Source organism: Haliotis rubra, unplaced genomic scaffold (assembly GCF_003918875.1).
Source record: "Haliotis rubra isolate DU_JTF1 unplaced genomic scaffold, ASM391887v1 Scf1749, whole genome shotgun sequence".
In the NCBI taxonomy this organism is placed as follows: Eukaryota; Metazoa; Mollusca; class Gastropoda; order Lepetellida; family Haliotidae; genus Haliotis; species Haliotis rubra.
In genome coordinates, this window is record NW_025765724.1 from 33,236 (window position 1) to 51,362 (window position 18,127).

Sequence of the window (18,127 nt, forward strand, 5' to 3'; positions counted from 1 at the left end):
TTTCACCTGGTCGTAGAATTAAGGTCGATGTTAACAACCACCGAGCACTCTAACAACAAACATGCAAGAACAACCCATTTCAGTTGAATACGGGGATGAACCAAACCAAATCCTGGACCTTTGTTGGGGTCATTGGCTGGCCATGGCGCACCGCGCCCCAGCATGGCACAACATCTCTTTCGAAAATTATAATAGTGCAAATTAATAAATGAATTGTATTTCAAATTATAGATTTGTATGTTATCTAGACTCCTCACGCCAGAAGGCGCAGAATTCGCGGCCGTAACCTGGGAAGTATCATTCTGATATCCGCTAATTCTGGATACCCTGTTCTGTGTTGGACACTTGGTGACAAAAGTGGGTGTAGAATTCTTCCTTCATCATGATACTTCCACCATCTGGTTCATCTCTTGACAAGTTGAAGGACGATTTGGTAATTGAAGCCATATACATTTTCTTCCACCAACCCATTTGCCGCTTCAAAGGCTATACATTCCGGTACCAGAGGTAGTTGGGGTGGGCTGATGTCCTCGTGCGGATCAGTTATCGGTAAATATGTTGATGGCTCCGGTGCACTCGACACTAAATCCACCCGTAATTTATCATCCAGGATACCGCCATTATCTTCGGATATCGCCGGATATACGCAGCCGGAGCGTAATACCATTTAATGTGTTTTCAGCAGCGAAAGCCATCTTACTATTGCAGAGGTAAGAGGGAATCTATCGTGAAAACGATGTGATTCCACTAATTTTAATTTTTTCCAGCCCAAAGCGTCGTGTGCGATAAGATTTGAATACCGGAGCGATGTGTAGCGTTCCAAACCAACGAAGAAAAGAACACGTCAACATTTCTGGTCATGACGTACGTTAAGGTTTAAGTCGCGGTATGCTTTCGCCTTATGGGTGATCGCTGAGGGTTCCACTTCCGTGAGAAATATAAGTGTATAAAATGGCGCTCGGCCCGCCGACATCTGCAGTGTGGCAATTATGAAACCGTCGCTCAAAACGAACAGTTCTATACTTTTATATGCTGCAAGTCGTGTCGTTGATGCATTGTGATCTCTGGATTCCATAAACCTTGGATCCTACCTCTGATGCACTACCTCGCTCTAGTAAAATCCTCCTACTTATCAAAAGAGTATTTACGGTGATAAATTAAAGCAAAATCTATTACTTCATCTTTTATCTCTCAGATTACCCGCCACAATTCCATAGTTTATTTTCTTTAAACAGAAATTCTGCCAAATAAACAATCTAAAACCCTAAGTCATGATAATACGTATAGAGGGCAGCATCTAATACTTTCGCTCACCACTCCAGCTGATGGTATGTGCCGCTATTGATAGAGAAGTTGGCATTGCTAGTAACTCATAAACTTCAAAGATTCTTTATCAATGGCGTCCCTGAATTTTAAATAATTATTCAGAAACAACAATGAGATGATGAAAGGAGAATATATTTCACCGTATTTAATGCAATATAATGACCTTTTGTCACGATAATACCGCCCTGAGTGTTTCTCCTATATAGCAACAGGGATGATATTATCCAATAGCCTGAAAACATTTTCGCCTGAACTATGTTCTGAAACGCTAAAGCCATAACATTACGGATAAGGAATTTGCTTCTGTCCTCTAGCGGTATACGCTACTAGAAGTCCCCAGAATTTAATTTGAGAAGCTCATTTGGGGACTAGTAACATCCGATTCTAATTTCGTATGATCCCAGTATCTCGCAATGAAGTTCCAGAAAGCATAGAAATCTGAACGTGGGAAAGCCGAAGAGACTTGTTATGGTGATTCCGGAAAACCTGAATGACATAAATAGCAATGGGTTTTGTGGAAGTGCCAACATCAGCATCGCTGATCATCTGGTAGACTAACCCTTTGCGGTAAATACCAGTGAACCGAACTGGCCATCTGGTGATTCTTTGATCTTGATGTTTTGCGATAAACCCGGAATCAGCGGCAAGTCAGTGATCGAGACGCCGGTTTTGAGGAGGCTGTCATTTTTTAAGTTTGCCGCCATTTTCAAGTCCGTATGGATAACCTCTATTGATCATTGTAACTGGCGATGCGTTGTTTTCTCGAGGTAGAATCTGCGATGGCCAATTCTTTGTTGTGGTGCTTCGGTATTAAGCGTCTTCAACCCTGTGGGATCTCAGAGATATTTTATCCAAATTAAACCGTGGCTGTCTCCTGCAATGGTGGAGGGCGATCGTGATGGTTGCACGCCCGAAAGAAACAGTGTTCCTTTGCCCAAACGATAACCACTTCGGGTCCGAACTTCACCGCGTAGATTTCGTGTCAGCCCTGACCATCCAATCGGCTTATCGCCAAGCCCTTGATTTATATCGGCGAATTGCTGTACGTACTCTCTTTGAAAATTAAACATAATTTCCTTTTGAAAAGTCTTGGCATTTTTAGAGTTAGAATTTTACCATATTAATTTCTGCTGTTTTTGCCGAGTCGGCGTCGAAGCAAGCATGGCCGGTAATTACAGGTGGGAATAATTATTTCGGCTGGATTCTGGTGCAGTATCATCCCGGTATCCTTGGTGCTGGCGAGGTTGGAGCAATCCGCCCGCGGAAAATTATCCCGGTATTAATTCCGTGGGCTGGGGAGCTCGGATGATTTGTTCAATGAGCAACCTTGCGCTGAACTCCTCAAACGCAATCAAAACGTCCTCTTGATAATTTTTCTCGATTGATCTGATGTTAACAACCAAAGACTGGTCCACCCCATTGATTACCGGGCCACTATCGTATTTGTAATTGGTGACCACTGATGTATCGGTCACCCATTAAAGTTTCTGGAAACCTTTGCCGTACCCAGCGGTTAAGCATTGTGGTGGATGCGGAAATTAAATCGCGACGCATTCGGTTCTTGGCCTGGCGAATACCTTAAGAGGCACCAGGCAAAACAACCTCCCTTTCTGAACTAAAACGTCGGTTTGGCATTCGGTATCGTACGCCCATCGGAAACACTTTAATAATTCATAAGCGTTACTGTAAGACCGCGTAGACCTTTTTGCCGATATGGATGGAAATTGATATTGCTCTCGAGATTTATGAAGGCGCCGAATCGCGTATTATCGTCAAAACGTTTCACCTACCCTGAAATACAACCAGATCCAACAAAACCACGCATTTGTTTTCATTTCGTACCCTACACAAAGTCAATCAAGGTTGGTTACTGTCACATCAAAGTGGAAGTTCCATACCTTTGGAATCCAATTGAGATGTTACAAATGCCAAAAGTGAAGTGGTTCATCATCAGTGCGTAAGAATTTTGACATTGTCTATTAAAACAAACGCGCAAGTTGTTCCTACCAAAGATTGTAACAGTGATTACAAGAAAATCAATTGTTCGGTAGAGATCATTCTCTCTAAAGAGCGGTCCAGAATTAAAGCACCGAGAAAAGCGATTTAAATACTGGTGCTTAGTTTTGAAGCTGTGCTAAAACAACTTATTCCAAGACTGACCGGTGGGAAACATTTTCATCAAAACCAAAACACCGTCTGGCTTCATCCAATTAAAAGTTTTTCTCGTAAAATCTTCTAGTTCCTAAACCAACTTGATCTGGGTAACAATTACCTCCGCATGATTTTCTGCACTCGTAACATTCGCCTCAGATTCCGCCGGAGCCTACCCTCTGGCAATTCACAAAGTCAGTCAGGGTCAGCTTCTGTGCATAATTCATCATCATTGCTTCACCCACAAAAGCCCCAATCTTTTGCCCAATGTAATAATGCCCTGAGGAAAAATAAACCCTGGGTTTCCGGATTTTCTTCTTCGCCACAAAGGAAGTGGTAGCAGAGCCCCAGTCTGGAAATAAACCGTAACTTTTACAAATAAATGGATCACCGGGACATGGACGCGTTCGTCCAATCTAGCAAGGCACGAGTTTGTCGCCCTCCAAAAGTGCGTAAAATCTCAGTAAACCTCCCATAGTTTATTCCAACACCATCGTACAAAAGTGGAAATTGCAGCAGACTACGGCATAATTGGCTAAATTTGCTACAGTCAGTCCAGGATTGTGGCGTTGTCAGCGTTTTGTCTGGGTGGACTTATTTAAAGCAGACGGATCTTTGACTTACGCCATTCTCAATGCTTATCATCACTTCACCTGTAAATAATTTGAAGTTCCTTCAATCCTAGTCGTCAGAATGTTACCTATATAGCCCCATACATTACACGCATTTCTTAATCTTCGCTATTGCAGTGCGACTCATCGCATTACATTTACATTGGCGCTTCCTTTTCGTATAACTTTCACCGGCCTCAGCCCGTGAAGACTGATCTTCAAACTCTGTGGCGACAACCTTAAACCTGTATATTGAGTTATAAGGACTTAAATGGCCAACCCACTCTGGGTAGCAAATACAAATAAAGGTAAATCCATTGAGGAGTTTTGTCTGCACAATGATTTATGTATTACGGTTCCAAACACGTATTTACACCCTGGTACAGGAACCTATTCTGCCCGAATATCAATCACGAATTTGTGAAATTACTAAAATGAATTTGAGGGTCGGGTCCAGCGGTGACTGTGTGGAAGTAGACCATTCTCCTGCTATACTTCATGAAAACCTAAAACCATCTGTTGATATTAATCTATACCGAGTGAACTTTAAAAGCTTAACTGGCCTTTGTACGTAAGCTTCCAGTTAGCAAGGGATTTTAAGTTCCGAACTCTTTATAGAATGTACCGATCCTATAAAGATTTCTCTGATGAACTAATTAACATTGCTGATGAGTATCCCTAAATCCTTCCGGCAGTAATTCCAATAATATTACGAAAGCATGGTTCACCAACAATGAGTGTTCAGGCTAGAGGCACGCAAAGAAGGCTGAGAATTCGCTTCCCGTCGCCATCCTATGCGAATCCAAAATTTAATAATTTGTAAAATTTAAAAGCAAGGCACGGCACTTCAAGCAGCAGTAAAACAACAAACCCTGGAGAACTCGATATGTTCAAAAAATAACGTACGAACGCCAGATACTTTTCAAAGTATGGAAATGACCGGTTTGTAAAGCGCAGGCCCTAAATCTAGCATTACTAAGCATCTGGAAAGATGGAGTATCGAATTATTAACGGTGAAACGGCCAACACTTTTCCTACCTTAATTATTTCTCCACTGCAATCGGAAAATGATAAAAACTACAGGAAAAGCAAAAACTACACTTCAATTCAGATAATGGGAAGTATTTTGGCAATGAATCATTGCTTTTCATGAGCTTCATATCGCTCTTGATCAAGCTCATGATTAATATTACAGGTGCCGATAACATACATCAGCTCCCGGAAACATCGATCTGGCGCTTAGAAACCCTTTAAACATTTTCCCCGATGAGTTATTTGACTTCTGGACAATTTCCTTCTTCATATCAATGATGCTATTATTGTCCCTAGTCCTAAACTCTGGACGTTCATACCTGATCCTTCGAATTATCGAATTTAATCTCTACTAATTCATATGGCTTGTAAGACTGGCGGGAGTTTTATGATCAATAAATTGATCGTGTGGTACTGGGAAACTAATAACCTTATAAATGTGATATTCAGCTGTGGTTTCCGTAAAACAACAGAAGTATCATTTAATTCATTGAAAAGCCAGTAGTCTCGTTAAAAACCGATGGTTAAAAATAACATGTCAGATCTTTCTCGATTTCCAGAAAGTTATTAAGACACCATGGAAACATGGATCGTGCGGAGATTGGTTACGATTTTGGATTGAGACGCCGCCTCTTTGGTATCAGCGCTTTGTAATCTTATTGCGTAATTTCAAGTTCGGTTATAATTCCAATTCCTGACTGCCAAATTCAGACTAGGTCCGCTGTAAGGTGGCAGCATTTACCCTGTCACACCTAGTATATTAAAATTAATAGTCTTCAAAGGTTTTAAGTGATTGTGTTCCATGATCTCTTTTCGTGAATACTCATATTTCTGCTGGTAAAACATATGAACTATTGAGAGCATTGTAATTACAAATTTAACTTCAAATGAAATGCCATGTTCTAGGTCTCGAAAACAGTTTAAATTTTCTTGGAAATCCAAAACCAATTTGGTTCACATTTTTGTGTAGGAAACAAAACCCCATAACCCTGTTGAATTACCATTAAATGGGTAATAAATCTTGACGTTATTGGCAGTTAAATTCCTCGTGTCCCATCTCTTGATTCATTTAACCTTCAAGCCGCGACATATCGTAATCTAAAGCCAAATGCGCTCGAAGGCACTGGACTCTGTTAAAGTCGTTTCCAGTTCCAAAGTGGAGGGGACTCAACCACCTCCTCTCTAATATTTGTATAGAGATCATTGGTCCGATCTGAAATTTCTGATAACACCATCGTATATGTAGGGGTCTGTAGAGCGGCAACCTCGCATTTGCATTCGCATCCGCACGCCCAGGGTCTAAGACTTGTTCTTGGTCACAGAACCTCCCATTGATACGAAGTTCCTACGTTGAGCGAAATGGATAGAGTCATCTTTGAACTTTCATTGCACAATTCAAGTCCCTGCTAAATATTTATACCAAGCAGTTAGAGCCCTTAATGAATCCGAATCCTGCGTACTTATGTTTTTAATCTTTTTATGATGATTTCCAGGCTAATAAAACTCTTCACTCTTTCAGTTCTGACTTCAGGATAGAACTTAACAATATACTTCTTGCTGGGTTGGTTACTGAGTCTTTCTCTTCCTCCTTCTTGGCAATTAGAGCTAAAGCTATCCCAATGACTACTAAAGTTTAAAAACCAAATCAATTGAATTATATATGTAAACAAAGAATTGTTAATCAATTAAAGAATAACTATAATAGATACAAATCCTACATTTCTACAGATGGGTCCATGGATAGTAAGCAGCAGCATGTGCCACTGCTGGCTGGGATCCTGGTGGAACAATATCTTCAGGAATTTACCTGATAACAGCCTTATATTTGTTGGTAGCAAAACGCCGAATTCGAATATGCTCTGGAATATGAATTCAAAGACATCCTAAACATAAACAATATATATTATTTTTCGAATCTCTTCTTTGCCTTCAGGCTATTTTGGGTAAAACTCTCTCTTTGCAAACATCCACTTGAATGGTAATTGAATTGTATAATGATTCCAAGTACTGGTCAATATGAACGGTCTTTGTTGGTTACCCAGCATTACTGGCATTTCTAAATGTATTACGGCTTGATTCTTTGCCGTTATAAAATTAATGAAATCCAGACAATTGCATTCATTCTGATTATAAGTTACATTAGAACTTATGAATCCGCATTCCATAGAAAGGTAGCGGTATTTCAACTCGCGGTATTAGATGTAAAACTACATGCACAACATTCCTTAAATTGTTGGCAACCGGCCAGGGGTTTGTCAGTCCAGATGAGAGGCAAGGTCATTATGACGATGCTCTATTAAGCCATGAGGTGCTATACTCACAAATACCTATTAAAGGTGAGATATTTTGTATCCCTTTGTGATGAACTATCATCAAGTACAACCTATAAGCTTCGACCAGTTGAATTCTCCATCATAAGGGATAAATATTTCACGTAAAAACAATGATATCTTGCGTCGTTATTTATTTACCGGTTGTTTTTAAAAGAAATTATCAGAGCCGATGCATGTGGTTTGAGGGAAATAGATTTTATTTTTGTGCATTTAGGTAATTTTAGATTTTGAAAATCTGATTGAAAAGGGATGGCACCTCAGTACCGTGTCTATTGTCCGAGAGGGCAATGTATCCCAAAACCAGCATGGTATTCTGGGATGTACCGTAAAATTTTTAAACGTAGTGACTTTTGTTCCTTTGATTTCGCCAAATTGGTCCGCCAATCACCTGAAGCAGTTTGAAGGGTTTTTTTCGTTAAATCCAAATTTAGGGTCCATGCGAGTACTGTAAGTCCCCCGGCCTGTAATCTGAAGGGTAACGGGACTTCTGTGCCATGGTTAGTGCAGATCATAGCCCATTTTTAGTGTTGAAGTTGTCCCCGGAAGGAACTTGTTTAGACCTCCTATTACTGGCTTCGCTGTATGTATATTCCGTGATATTCTGAAGCTGCTCTTTAATGCCCCTGTCGTAAAAGTTTTTATAATATTATATTTCATTCTATTATCGAAATTGCTCTTCGTCACGATATGGCTGAAATATCGATTTCGGATTTAAATATTAACTCAATTACCCACCTGGTTTTATGCGTATTGATGTCTGAAGACTTTATTTAGTGAAACCAAAAGCCCTTTCAAACGCGTTTTAAACTGATTCAGATAGACTTCTTTGTGTGGTGACGCGAATGGTCTTTGCAGGCAGTAAAAATTATGATAAATAGAGAGGTAAGTTACAGTCCCACAAAATTAAAAATGGTCACTCTGAAAACGGGTTTTCAGTTTTCAAAACAAACTAATTGAAGGCGCTCTGCAGAAAACATAAACCCTTACAAGACGAGTTATTTTTAATACAGCCCCAGCTCTTGGCCTATTTTCGACTAGTAAAACTCAAAAGCCAAAAGTATCATCGGAATGTTAGAAAGTTTTGACTGATATTTAAAATTCAAAGTTGGTATTTATAGTTACTTAAATTAATAAATTATCACTTAAGAAACACGATCTACCCAGCGTAGACCGAGGGGAATAAATTTGAGATTACGCAGCCCCTAAATGCAAGCTTTTTAACATAAATACCAAAACCTTAGGTACAATGGACGTTATTTGATAAAACACAGCCGTCTGTGCCATCGAGCATAAAATGGTCGACAGGTGAATTGAATAATCTATACCTGCCTTCTGGGAGGTAACAATTTCAGATGTTTCTTCGTTTATTAATTATGCAATGTAGCATACATGTATTAGTTATGTAGTGGATCATCGAAGTGTATGTTTAAAATGTTACAATTGGAATTCATTTCTGTACATTGAAAGAACCGTATCACCCAGTGCTTTATCGACGATTGTAGAAATAAAGTAAACAGTTTACAAAAATTTGTATGTCAACAAGTATATTTCTACCAAGTAAAAATATGGATGTAATCTGGTCAGTTTTATTCATGAAGTTAGAAATACAAGACGTAACGAAGTCACTGGTAAGCTCTCTCTTTAGAATATATATTCTTCTTTCTCCTCTAAAGCTCAGGACGCCCCGTCTAAGTGAATTTCTTGGTTAAAAGCTGTAACTTATTTATGATGTCCCGGTTTTCTTTTTGTATCGCCCTGTCTTGTCTGATTTGGTTTCATAATATTGAAACTTGTTGGTACACATACCCAAATGCAGCTGTTCTTGTAATAAAACCCTTTAAACTATTGAAAGATTTAATGCTAGCTAAGAACTATAAAACTTTTTGCAAAATTGACTTGCAAAGAGTATTAATATGGATGATAGCATGTGTACGTATGATCGGGAAACTTATTTATCAGCATTCTACATTTGAGGCTGGCTATTTCTTTCAATAAAGAAACGATGGCTCAGTGCTAACATTAAAGATTTCTAACATAAAATAGTGATCTCATATTTCTGCCACCACCTGGGTATTATTATTAGTATCCTGCCTCAGTAGTTGATGTTCTGGATATGACTCAATCAGTAATAATACGTAAGTCCGTCTTTGGGTCCACACGATTTATTCTGGGCCTAGCTACAAGGGGTGGCTCTGAACTCTGAAGTCCGAACTGCCCAGCACGTTCACAATCATTTATACCTCCATCCATTAATTCGGCGATAGCTGACATTCCCGTCTGCGGTATCCGAAGGCTTTCCCCCGATTCCAGTTTGGTGTAGGTCCCTGTGGTCAGCTTTGTGTCTTTCGCCAAGGATCTCCCATCGGATTCCCGACCGATGGAGGGGTACCAGTCGCCAATCTGCCCCTAACAGTGGAGACCGATCCATGATTCTTTGCCCTCTATTATACGCCCCATTGATGGCAGGTATGGACGTCCACGCGTCCGGATGGGAGAAAGCAGGTGATAGCGGCAGGCCTGTCAGCGTTATTGTCTACAAATATGTTGGTATTTCAATTTGTCATTTGCGATGGACATAGAGTACTTCCTGGCTTTAAATTCACGGCAGGCAAGTTACAAATAATTTGCGAGGACCATTATATATACAAGTGGCCAGAGAGTAAGTCATACAGACATATACAGGTGGATGTACAAAGTACATAATTGACAGTACACAAGGTATTAAAATGACTAATTTATACGTACAATATTGTCAACATGATGTTGATTATCTCTATTGTCGAGACGGGATGAAAACAAAATGAAAACAAAACCCCAACAAAACAACAACCCTAACAAACACCACATGGATGTGGCTGGCTTCGTTACGATATTACCAGAAGGTATGTTGCTAAATAGCAATTGCCATTAATGAAATTAGCCAAACGTGATTATGAAGTATTTTACCTCAGAGTGCCATCCACGCATACCACTGGCAGTGTGAAGTGCATGTAACCGTTAAGAGTCATCGAGAGAGAAGGGTACAGTCGATATGGATAACTGGGTGGTGTGGGTCTGGTTGGTAGTCCTGTCGAGTTCTGACGGAGCAATGGGACATGCTTGGCTGACTAGCGTTAGCGTATAAATGGAATTTTAATTATTCGTCGAGTTCCTGGCCGCGGTGTTTCTGGATAAGTGGCGAGATGGGTGGGAGGGAGAGGTAGACGCGGTTGCCGAAACACGGATTAACGATCGATAAGTTATTCCTGTTGATCAGCGAACAGCTTGTAAGTGCCATTAATGATCATACAGATGAAGGCGAATAGTCCTGGTGAGAGGCGACAGAGCAAGGGTGGGGTATATTAATCTCAGCCACTTTGGCTAATGTAAACGGACTCCGTGCCTGAAGGAAAGCTGATATAGTACGGACGCAACCTTTGTTTTGTTTAGCGCCACATACAAACCCAGCGATAGGACAATAAGGAACATCAATATGTGAGAACAATTTCTAATTTGAGATAAGCTTGAATATTTGGGTCAAGTAGAGGGTGGGCTGATATATCCAGACGATATATCTGACGTGGTTGATACTCAGACCGCAGTGATACCCGGGGCTACTGAAGTAGTTAACCCTCAGGTGACCAATCTTCGATCCATAGTAGCCAGTATGAATCCAAATAGAATCAATATTCCCACATTGCCATATTGAGATATATGAGCGGTTGGTCCAACTTCGTTCGTATCGACTCAATGAAATCTCTTTAGAAATAGTGGGCTCTGAAGGATCTTATAGATACCTATCTGCCTTGCTTCTGTGCCACCACATGCCGACAATTAGCGTTCATCAGTTTGATAAGTTTCATTGAAAGTACCACGGCACAAACGTAGCTGGCGCGTTTATTAAACCGTGGTTCCTCGAGCTAACAGTCGGGGATGAGTTTCGATTTTGATCCATGGTCAAAGAAATGGCAAAGAAAACCCACGTTTGTTATGTGGATATCCAATTCAAAGACATTATAGTTATGGATACGCAGTCATTACAAGACGTGTGGGGTGAAGAAGTATTGCTTGCGTGTAGCGAGCATGTGAACAAGCATAAAGCGACATGCCCAAGACCGGCTGTGAAACCGTACATTTATATTCTCTGATAATCGTGTACACGTTTTAAAACGACTTACCCGACCGAAGTCTGCTGAAAAAATGTCTGTCAGCCATTTGGGTAAAAATGAAAGTCACATAAATCCTATGTACCAAATCCATGTCGTTGGTTAAAGGGGGCGAGGTAATAAACCCCGGCAGTTGGAACGAGGGCATTTCGCCAGCGGAGATCGTCCACTCGCCATTTCGTATTGTTGGAAACCGAAGTTCTGGCGCACACTTCACTTCCTGAGATGGTAGCTGGGGAGGAACAACATCACGTATCTTATAGCTGCGTGAGGGATGCCACGTGAGTCGAAGTGAGAACGGTTGATGTCCTGTAAACGCAACATGTAGCAATACCGGGTTTGCAGATACCAGCGGTCTAGTAGCTCACAACATTATATCGTTATGGCGGTAATATGACGTTTATCGCTCAGTGTAATATATGGTGGCGTTTGAAAATGGAGCTTCAATGCGGTAGTTTAAATAATTTTTCTTGAAGCCTTGGTGTAAAATAGTTAAAGTGGATAAGGTGTAAAAGGTACGACGTAGGGGATAAGCACTTTAACAGTGCTGAGTATATAATTTACCCTGCCAGCAGAGACTGAGACTCTGAGTAACCAACTATTGACGCGCCAGTTTGGTTTTCTGGCCCACTATTAGTAAAATGTGGAGAAAAATCTTCGCCAACGACTTCTGTTGACCTCTCTCAGCATAACTATACCCTGTTTGAACTCATTTCTTCGCTACTTTTAATGTTTTCATTGATGCCGGCCAAAACGGGCGTTTGTTTTGTGTCGTATGAGGCCATCGGCAGTTGGTGTTGAACCCTATGTCACGCATGTTTTGGCAATACCTTGATGTATTAAATACTATTTTGGGAAGATCGCGTTCTGGTGGCAAGTCAGCCCCTTGGCTAACGTCCTGTTTCGCCGTAAGAGACATCTTCACGTATCGCATGGATCTGGATTTTGATCTCGAAACCGGGACAATCCTTGACTGCCGCATCGGTGCTTCTACTAGGTCGGTATTGGGCGCGTTTGTGATGGGAAACGTTCCAAATCAGACTGTTATGGCGCTTAAGTGAAAGTAAAAGTTTCTACATGTGAAGCAGGCGGTCTGCGGCATATATTGTAAGATGCCTTTCAAGTACGCCTTCGTGGTAAGGCTTATCGTGTGTGTCCAGACCGCACGTTGTGAGTTTCTCGATTAATAGCACCTCGTAGTGGATTTACCGCGATCCTGTCCATGGACTGAACTATCGTCGACCGAATACGTAGCATTGTAAGTACAGGACCCGGATTCTCCAGAATTCACATCCGCCTCATAGTATTTGGGGATATGACTCTAACGTTAACACAAAGTCCGTCTTGGGGTCCTACACGATTTATTCTGGTCTAGTTGCTAAGGTGGCTCTAACCTGAGTTTTCATTCGAAACTGCCCAGCACCGCTGGTCTGCCAATCATTTATATCCATTAATTGACATAGCTGACATCTGCCCAAGATCATCCGGCTTCCTATCCATGTTTGCGAGTCCTGTGGTCAGTTTGTGTCTTTCGCCAGGGAAGATCTCCCCACGGATTATTTACCGATGGGGACCATGTCGCCAATCTGGGTTCCCAATATGGAGTCAGATCCATGATCTCTGCCCTGACATAAGCATAAAATGTAAAGACTATTTCAGATTTCTGTTGTTGAACTCTGACAAAAATCTTACGTTGTTGTTTTAGTACGATATTCTCTCCTGTAAACTGCCCTTTAAATGCATGGGAATGTTAAATAGATTGAAATAAAAAATTAGGTACACTATAGGCGAATTGATATATTGACAACATAGTACATGTATCACCTTTATCAAAGTATTAAGGCTAAAAAGCATTTTTCTAGCATTTCCGACAGTACTTCAAATGATCTGTTAAAAGTCGTTCCCAATTCTAAGTGGGGATGGGACAAAACTACCCTCCTACACTTATATATTAATCACTCATATTAATCCAAACAATACTACGACTACGACTAGGAATTTATAAGTAAGCATAACACATGCGAATCCCTGTTTACAGATGGATCAAAAATGGTGGCACATGTACAGTGCCACTGTCATTGATCCAGAACAATAACTTCTAGATTATCAGATGACAACTCAATTTTCAGCTCAACGTCACATTAACAGCCTTAAAATATATTAATAAACACCCCAAATACAAAACAATATATAATCTTTTAAAGACTTTCGTGCCTTCAAGCTATTAAAAACTTTAAAATCTGTTAAATATACATCTACTTTTAATTGAAATAATCGAGTTATAAAGTAATCTTGCTACTGGCCAATACAACATCTTCCCTCTGTTGGTTACCCAGCCGTGTTGGAAGTTCTGAAGGTAAGGCTTTGGCGGATTCTGTGGCTGAGGCAGCACTCAACAAATCTTAGTAGCTGAGTGAGTTAGGCGGCTGACTTTGTGTGCTTGGCGATTGGGTGCCTGACTCTGAGGGTGTGAGTTCTGAATCCGGATGGGGCTCAACTAAAAAAAAAGTACTAGAATTTGTACTTTACTAAGAAAGTGTAATCCCAAATATAACACATGTTACATTTGACCACTTTCTAAAATGGCATTGTGTGATCATAACTAATAAAAATCAACAATTGGCTACTACTTTGGTTGTCAGTACAGATTTGAAGACGTCATTATGTGACCAAGTCGCATGGGCCATACTACACGAATACTTATCAAAAGGATAGGATCCTCCGTTTTGTATCCCCTGTGATGAAAGAATCACGGGCAAGCATGATGACTGTTTGACTGTATTGATTTTGTCCATCACAAGGGATAAATATTCAGTTTTAAAACAATGAATGACTTTTTTTTTTTTGACCATGTTCAGTAAGTTAGATAAATTTGGAACTATATGTTTTGTAAATAGATAAATGTATTGATAGATATTGTGTTTGATAAATGGTAGTATAAAATGTATGACTGGGATTTTAGTGGCGCAATCCTCAAGGGTGGTTGAAGTAACGTAGAATGATTGGCCTCCTCAGAGGGTACATGAGACCACGTATTTCCACCACATTTATATTCATAAAACATCTTTGGCAAAATGTCATATTCCTATGTTAAATTTTAAACTCACTATGCTGACAATTTTGGAGTACATTCAGCAGCAATCCCACAGTAAACAATTTATTATCTTTTCTGATTCCCTGTCATGCCTTCGGGCACTGCAAAATATATCCTACAGTCATCCACTTGTACTTGAAATCTTACAATTATACAATGATCTTTCTACTGGCCAATTCAACATCTTCTTGTGGTTGGTTACCGAGTCATGTCGGCAAATCAGTCTTCCCCATGTTGATATCATTATCTGGTTTTAAACCTTATATCAGAGAATATAGCCGACACTTAATGCAAAACAAAATGGAACACCCAAGTAGTGCTTCATGAAATCAAAACCTCTTTAGGTTATATCTACTTGGGATGTCCGTCGGGACAAGATGAAGTCGTAATGCGATATCTGTTGAAAGGAGAGGATCCCTCTGTTTTGTATCCCATGTGATGAGAGAATAACAGTTTTGCTTTAGAAAGTAGAATTTTCTCTCACAAGGTATACTTTTTACCAAGTTTCAAATTTAAAGGATTTTTGAACAACATAAATTTTCATTTAAATCTTGGATTTTGTAAAAGAGATAGGATGTTCCACTGCCTTTGAATCAATGTATTTTAACTATGGTTGAATAATAATATTATGTATAGCAGTGCAATTTAATGGGGTTGATGTATTGTAAAAGATTGTCCTCTGATGATAGCAGCTTAATGGTATTGCAGTACTCTGCAGACCACCAGAATTATATATTGAAATATGTTGACATATTTTAATTAATGGCTAGTTTTTCTACAACTGCCAGTGACCAAAGTGATGGCTTTAGTCCTGATGGGGTTTATGCAGGAAGCTAAAAGTACTGTAAGTCCCCATGATCCCCAGTAAGGTGGTCTAGCTTTGGTGACTGGTGGTCTATAGCTCGTATTTTACTGGCATTACGTGTAATTTTGATCTTTGTGTTGAATAAAATCTTTTATCATTTGAAATGGTTAGTTTTAGACTCAAACTGTGATAACTTGCTAATGTTTTACTGTCCTTTGTGACAGCTATTTCTAATAGATAAACCAATAACAGTGTCATCAAGCAAGATAACATCATCGGACCACAGTTTGTAACGCATACATTGACTCTATCGTCATTAATGTTTAGATCGTCACGAACCATCAGCAATCGATGTTTCAGCATCTGAACCTACAGAAGAGTTCATTGAAGAAAAGCCTAAGGTGTTCTTGAGGAAGGCATTGGGATCTCTTCGAGAAAAAGGTATGAAAGGTCTCAAACAGTTGAACATGTGGGAACATGGATTTTTAAATCAACTTTGAATCAATGTTCAAGGGTGTTTGCTTGGATTTGGAATGTCCTCAGATATCAGTGTGACTTGATGTCATATATTCATTGGGTAATGTCCCTGTTGGTATGTTTGATACCCGGCTAGTGCACGTAGTAGTTTTCCATTGTAAAATGGAATAGCTTGTTCACACACTGCACTTGTATGCTTCATTGAACATCACTTTCAATTATCTGAGGTCATGGTGCCAGAATACACGCCGAGAAGTTTCAGGCAAGATTATGATTCATATTACTAGCCTGGAAAACAAAAAGAAACAACGCATTGCATAAAAACAGGGAATGACGATCAGCTCTACTTTGTATGTGGTTTGGACACTAACTAATTCTGACCTGGGAACGGACCAAAGAAAGGAAATGCTTCTATGACAGTTGTAATCTTATAGTAGTCGTTACATGGTGGACAGCTATGATTCTACATCATGCACCGGCCGTGAATGAATACTTTGGCTATATGGATGTTTTCATTGTTGCAAGACTAATTACAGTGTATTAATGTGATTAAGTTTCTCTCACAAGGGATTCTTTTTAACCAAATTTCAAATTTAATGGGATCTTTAAACAACATATATTTTCATTTAAATTTGGGTTTTGTAAAAGAGATAGGATGCTCCACAGCCTTTGAGTCAAATATATTTTAACTATGGTTGAATAATAATATTATGTATAGCAGTGCAATTTAATGGGGTTGATGTATTGTAAAAAGATTGTCCTCTGATGATAGCAGCTTAATGGTATTGCATTTCTTTGCAGACAACCAGAATTATGTATTTACATATGTTGACATATTTGAATTAATGGCTAGTTTTTCTACAACTGCCAGTGACCAAAGTTATGGCTTTAGTCCTGATGGGGTTTATGCAGGAAGCTAAAGTACTGCTGTAAGTCCCCATGATCCCCAGTAAGGTGGTCTAGCTTTGGTGACTGGTGGTCTATTGCTCATATTTTACTGGCATTACGTGTAATATTGATCTTTGTGTTGAATAAAATCTTTTATCATTTGAAATGGTTAGTTTTTAGACTCAAACTGTGATAACTTGCTTAATGTTTTACTGTCCTTTGTGACAGATATTTCTAATAGATAAACCAATAACAGTGTCATCAAGCAAGATAACATCATCCGGACCACAGTTTGTAACGCATACATTGACTCTATCGTCATTAATGTTTAGATCGTCACGAACCATCAGCCGTCGATGTTTCAGCATCTGAACCTACAGAACAGTTCATTGAAGAAAAGCCTAAGGGGTTCTTCAGGAAGGCATTGGGATCTCTTCTAAAAAGGTATGAAAGGTCTCAAACAGTTGAACATGTGGGAACATGGATTTTAAATCAACTTTGAATCAATGTTCAAGGGTGTTTGCTTGGATTTGGAATGTCCTCAGATATCAGTGTGACTTGATGTCATATGTTCATAGGGTAATGTCCCCTGTTGGTATGTTTGATACCCGGCTCGTGCACGTAGTAGTTTTCCCTTTGAAAATGGAATATCTTGTTCACACACTGCACTTGTATGCTTCATTGAACATCACTTTCAATTATCTGAGGTCATGATGCCAGAATACGCCGAGAAGTTTCCAGGCAAGATTATTGTTCATATTACTAGCCCGAAAACAAAAAGAAACAACGCATTGCATAAAAACAGGAATGACGATCAGCTCTACTTTGTATGTGGTTTGGACACTAACTAACTCTGACCTGGGAACGGACCAAAGAATGGAAATGCTTCTGTGACAGTTGTATCTTATAGTAGTCGTTACATGGTGGACAGCTATGATTCTACATCATGCACTGTGAATGAATACTTTGGCTATATGGATGTTTTCATTGTTGCAAGACTAATTACAGTGTATTAATGTGATTAACTAATCCCATATTTCAAAACAAAGTATTCCAAATTGACACTCTTAATTGAATATGTTTGAGAAAATTCATTGTTGTCATTATTTAAAGCCAAATATTTTCCTATATGTTCATATCTTCTGTTTTGCAGTGACGGGAATCCAGAAGAGGAAGAAATATTCTGGACAAAAGCCCAAACAGGTATGTTTGATTTTGGACGTCATCTCAGATAAATACAAGTGGGTTAATTAGTATGAATCAAG

At 39.6% G+C, this 18,127-nt stretch overlaps 1 protein-coding gene across 1 annotated transcript in view; it reads left to right on the forward strand.

Annotated features, from left to right (window-relative positions):
- The window catches only part of LOC124272954, a 56,832-nt gene that overhangs the window by 14,856 nt on the left and 23,849 nt on the right, over positions 1-18,127 (forward strand). The window contains exons 2-3 of the mRNA XM_046708196.1: positions 15,858-15,938; positions 18,016-18,065. Of these exons, the coding sequence (XP_046564152.1) occupies positions 15,858-15,938; positions 18,016-18,065 (131 nt within the window). The remainder of the gene's footprint in view (positions 1-15,857; positions 15,939-18,015; positions 18,066-18,127) is intronic.